Genomic DNA, 5,562 nt, shown 5'->3' with positions numbered 1-5,562 from the left:
GGTTCAAACCTGCCAGCTCTGGTGTATGTGTCTGGTGCCCTAGCTGTTGAACTACAGGCACTGAGCGCCCTCCCCTCCATTTTTCTAGTCTATTGGAAATAAACTCAACCTATTCTTCCCATTTTCTAATGCCCTGCCAGCTCAGATTCGCTTACCAGGCCCTGCTTTGCCTACTTGGAGCACCATCCTTGCAAATTCAAAGATGAGAAAGAGTGGCTTTCTTAAGGAACAGGAAGAAGGCCAGCATGGTTCAGGACTCCAAGAGTGAGTGAGTAATGAGAGGGAGAAGACAGAGGCCAGATCTTGTAGGGTCTTGGAGGCGAGGTCAAGGAGCTCGCTTTATAAAATGATGATTAAGACATAGTAAGTATATAAGGCTTGCTGTGTGTCAAGCCCTGTTTTAAGCACTGTAGAAAATATCCATTTTGGCCAGGCGTGATGGCTCACACCTAAAATCTCAGCTGTTTGGGAGGCTGAGGTGAGGGAGGATCACTTGAGGCCTGGAGTTCAAGACCAGTCTGGGCAACATAGCAAGCCACTGTCTTTACCAAAAAAAAAAAAAATTAGCTAGTATTGCTTGCCTGTAGTCCCAGCTGCTTGGTAAGCTGAGGAAGGAGCATTGCTTGAGCCCAGGAGTTAAAAGTTGCAGTGACCTGTAATGACACCACTGCACTCCAGCCTGTCCACCATTTTATTTCTCATAGTAGCCCTATAAAATCAATATGGTTGAATCTCCATAGTTGACCACCTCCCTACGTTGACCTAATTTTCATAGACTAGACATGTACCACATGTAAGTTTCAGTACAATTGGCCTAGTTCCTTATGTTGGCCTCCTCTGTATGCTGACCAGTTTGTTATAGTCCCTCAGGTGGTCAACCTACAGAGGCATATTCGGAGTGCCCAGAACACAAGGCTTCTCTCCACAGGGAAAGGTTTTGTCTTCCTACAGAGTCCTCTTCAAGGTCCCCTTCAGGCTGCCCAGGGGCACCTAAATTCTGGCAAACCTCAAAATCAGTGCTATGGTTCCTGGCCCCTCCACACACAGCCCTATCATGACAGTCTTTGGGGACACCCCTCTGTGAGCCACCTTTCTATCTGTCTACCTGTCCCTGGCTAAACTGGTTCCGCCTGAGCCACCCGGAAGGAGTAGCCAGCCCTTGGCCCAGACATATCCCTACAGACATGTGGGCTGGGCCCTCCATTGGTTAGAGCAGGGCCTTTCTGTGTGCCTCTGCTGCCCTCTGCTTGTCTTTGAAAGAGGAAAAGAGAGAGAAAGACAAGGAAATGGAGGTCAGCACACCAGAAGAGCCCACAGAAAAGGAAGACAGGTTACTGGGTTCAGGCAGGAGGATCTCCAGCTTTGGAGCCAGCACCTGTGCTCTAAGTCCCCAGGGACCACTTTACCTGTTTTTCCGAAGTCCTGCCCCACATCCTGACTAGCAGGCTGGAGGACAGAAGGCACAGCATAGCAGGGTAGGTGTCCTGGGGCCTCCAGACAATCAAGTGTCTCAATGTCCAGAGATCAAGGAGGAGTGGGAGGGCTCTAGCTGAGCACTGTGGGTGGTGACAGGGGTAGATAGTGCAAGTAAGTACAAGGACTCTGACATGAAACTCAAGGCCTTGAAAGTAAAAGCTTAAGGTGGATGTGTATAAGGGGTTACTTCTTCTTTTTTTTTTTTTTTTTGAGACAGTGTTGCTCTGTTGACTGGACTAGAGTGCCATGGTGTCAGCCTGGCTCACAGCAATCTCAAATTCCTGGTCTCAACTCCTGCCCCAGCGTCCTGAGTAGCTAGGAATATAGGCATGCACCACCACACCCAGGTAATTTTTTTTTTTTTTAATTTTTGCTCAAGACGGGTATCTCACTGTTGCTCAGGCTGGTCTTGAACTTCTGAACTCAAGAGATCCTCCTGCTTCCGCCTCTCAGGCATGAGCCACCATGCTTGGCCCGGGGGTTACTTCTTAGTAACACAGGAAAAACCACCTATCCATAAGTACTGAGGGGATCTTTCTTCTAGAATGTGGAGTCTCTGGGCTTTTTAGGGGTATGTCTGCAGTGTGAGATCTGTGATCTGTTTGGGAGTCTGTGTCCAGTTTGTGAGGTTGTGAGCTGTCTGAGTCAGAGTATGATGACTGACTTATTGTGGGTCTGTAGGCTGGGCATGGTGGCTGTAATCATAGCACTCTGGGAGCCTGAGGTGGGGAGGATCATTTGAATACAAGAGTTTGGAGATCAGCCTGAGCAAGGGTGAGACCCTCAACTCTACTAAAAATAGAAAAATTAGCTGGGTGTGGTGGCACCTCCCAGATACTTGGGAGGCTGAGGCAGGAGGATCCCTTGGGAAATTTGACGTTGCTGTGTGCAATGATGATGCTTCAGCACTCTAGCTGGGGTGACTGAGCAAGACTCTGTCTCAAAAAAAACATGGATCTGTTCCTTAGGTCCATGTTTCTTTAAATCCTCACAGCAACCTCATGAGCAGATGTTGTCATTAATATTTAACAGACAAGGACGTCAAAGCATTGCAAGGTTAAATGACATGATCAAGGACTCTTGAAAGTGGTTGGTGTGATGTTTCTGAATTATTTGGATGGAGGATGAGGTCTGGAGTGTCTTCCACCCAACCCTTACCAACCCACATCTTCCACTACTCAGAGGTAGTGAACATTGCTGTTCACCTTATCCTGAGCTGAGTCCCCTTTTCTCTTGCAGGTTACTTGCCTGGCCCCTGGATCACGTGGGTATGAAATTTCTATTCTTCGACACCTTCTAATTACCCCCAACACAAACACGTTTTTGCTGTTAATATAATTTTTTTTGGGGGGGGGGCTGGGACCGGGTTTGAACCCACCACTTCCAGTATATGGGGCCAGCACCCTACTCCTTTGAGCCACAAATGCTGCCCTGTGAATATAATTTTTAAATATTTGATTTCCTTCCTTCCTTCCTTCCTAAGCTATTGCCCTGGGTAGAGTGCTGTGGCATCAGCTCACAGCAAACTCCAGCTCAGGCTCAAGCGATCCTCTTTCTTCAATTTTTCTATTTTTAGTAGAGACAGGGTGGGGGTGGATCTCACTTTTGCTCAGGCTGGTCTTGAACTCGTGAGCTGAAGCAATTCACTCACCTCAGCCTCCCAGAGTGCTAGGATTACAGGTGTGAGCCAATGTGCCCGGCCAGCCATCTTTCTTTCTTTTTTTCTCCCTTCCCTCTCCTCTCCTTCCCTCTTCTCCCCTCCCCTTCCCTTCCGTCCCTCCTTCCTTCCTTTCTTCCTCCTTCCTTCTCTCTCTCTTTCAAGTCTCACTTTGTTACCCTCAGTAGAGGGCTTTGGCATCGTAGCTCACAATAACCTCAAACTCTTGGACTCAAGTGATCCTCTTGCCTCAGCCTCCGAGTAGCTGGGACTACACGAACCTGCCACAACGCCTGGCTATTTTTTTTTTTTTTTGAGACAGAGCCTCAAGCTATCCTCCTGGGCAGAGTGCCATGGCACCACAGCTCACAGCAACCTCCCACTCCTGGGCTCAAGCGAATCTCCTGCCTCAGCCTCCCAAGTAGCTGGGACCACAGGTACCCGCCACAACGCCTGGCTATTTTTTTTTGGTTATAGCCGTCATTGTTGTTTGGCGGCCTGGGCTGGATTCGAACCCACCTCCTTAGGTGTATGTGGTTGGCGCCTTAGCCACTTGAGCCACAGGTGCCGAGCCACATCTGGCTATTTTTAGAAACAGGGTCTCAGTCCTGCTCAGGCTGGTCTCCAACTCCTGAGCTCCAGCAATCCACCCCCCTCATCCTTCCAGGGTGCTGGGATTATAGGCATGAGCCACCAGACCCGGCCTGATTTTCCTTAAAAAAATGTTACTGAAATGATACACAAATAAAGGTTTGCATAAAGTGTTTGGTTTTGGCCAGGCCTGGCGGCTCATGCCTATAATCCTAGCAGCACTCTGGGAGGCTGAGGTGGGTAGATCATCTGAGCTCAAGAGTTTGAGACTAGCCAGAGCAAGAGGGAAGCCCTGTCTCTATTAAAAATAGAAAAATTAGGCTCAGCGCCTGTGGCTCAAGGGGCTAAGGTGCCAGCCACATACACTTAAGGTGGCAGGTTCGAATCCAGCCTGGGCCGCCAAACAACAATGACGGCTGCAACCAAAAAATAGCCAGGCATTGTAGTGGGCGCCTGTGGTCCCAGCTACTTGGGAAGATGAAGCAGGAGACTCGCTTGAGCCCAGGAGTTGAAGGTTGCTGTGAACTGTGATGCCACAGCACTCTACCCATGGTGACAGCTTGAGGCTCTGTCTCAAAAAAAAAATAGAAAAATTAGCTGGACATTATGATGGGCACCTATAGTCCCAGCTACTCAGGAGGCTGAGGCAAGAGGATTGCTTGAGGTTGTTGTGGTCTATGACACCAGGGCACTCTACCCAGGGCAATGGAGTGAGACTCTGTCTCAAAAAAAAAAAAAGTTTGGTTTTTCTACCATATGAGAAAGATGCCATCTGTGAACTAGGAAGCTGGCCTTCACCAGACCCTAACTCTTCTGGCACCTTGATCTTGGACTTCTGGCCTTCAGAACTATGAGAAATAAATTTCTGTTGTTTATATAAGCTACTCAATCTGTTGTATTTTGTTATAGAAGCCCAGAGGGACTAAGACAGGGGTGAAGCACCTTCTCTTTCAGATTGTCAAGCAATGACAGTGATGACATCATGTATTGGTTGTCATCCAAGGTGCCAAGCCAGGAAATCTCACACTTCACTCTATGTATTTTTTTTTTTTTTATTGAGACAGAGTCTCACTTTGTCACCCTCGGTAGAATGCCATGGTGTCATAGCTCACAGCAACCTGCAACTCTTGGGCTCAAGTGATTGTCTTGCCTTAGCCTCTCTAGTAGCTGGGACTACAGGTGCCTGCCACAACACCTGGCTATTTTGTTGTTGTTGTCATTGTTGTTTGGCAGGCCTGGGTTGGGTTCAAACCCACCAGCCCTGGAACATGTGGCCAGCATCCTAACTACTGAGCTACAGGCACCCAGCCTTGACTCTACATTTTAAAAGCCATCCCTGGTTTCTTAAAGTTGTCTGTATGGTTAACCCCTGAGTCTTCCTTCTCTCCTCAATGCGAGTAAATAGGAACATTCCTCTCTGGTTCTCTGGGAGAGCAGAGAATGGTCAAATACTTTGTCAGGCTGTGGACTGAGGCTAATGTCTGTAGGAACAGAGGAAAGAAGAATGTTTTGGGGCTTTGTCTGTGTATCAGGTACTGCCTGGTTCCTTAAATCCATGTTCCCTTAAATCCTTACAGCAGCTTCATGATCAGGTATCATCATTAATATTTAACAGACAAGGAAGTCAAAGTATTGCAAGGTTAAATGACAAGATCAAGGGCTCTTGGAAGTGGTTGGGTTGTGGTTAGAGTTTTTGTATATGTTTTTTCTTAATTTGGGGGGGTCTCCTTTCCGTTTGTCATATGGCCAGCTATCACTCTCTGCTGCTGGTGTCGTGGCTAACAGTGTCAGCTTTTGCTTCCAGTTTTTCTTTTTTTTTTTTTTTTTTTTTTTTTTTT

The 5,562-nt window shown here is 47.7% G+C and overlaps 1 protein-coding gene across 1 annotated transcript in view; it reads right to left on the bottom strand.

The window, feature by feature from the left end:
• Positions 1-1,497, bottom strand: part of GLOD5 (glyoxalase domain containing 5) — a 12,355-nt gene extending 10,858 nt beyond the window's left edge. The window contains exon 1 of the mRNA XM_003799647.2: positions 1,407-1,497. Coding sequence (XP_003799695.1) covers positions 1,407-1,469 — 63 coding nt within the window. The 5' untranslated portion in view covers positions 1,470-1,497. The remainder of the gene's footprint in view (positions 1-1,406) is intronic.
• Between the last annotated feature and the right edge of the window lie 4,065 nt (positions 1,498-5,562).

This window comes from Otolemur garnettii, unplaced genomic scaffold, assembly GCF_000181295.1.
Source record: "Otolemur garnettii isolate 467f Iridium unplaced genomic scaffold, OtoGar3 scaffold00153, whole genome shotgun sequence".
Taxonomy (NCBI): domain Eukaryota; kingdom Metazoa; phylum Chordata; class Mammalia; order Primates; family Galagidae; genus Otolemur; species Otolemur garnettii.
Note: the sequence above shows the minus strand (reverse complement) of the source record. Positions and strands in the feature narration are given on the sequence as shown.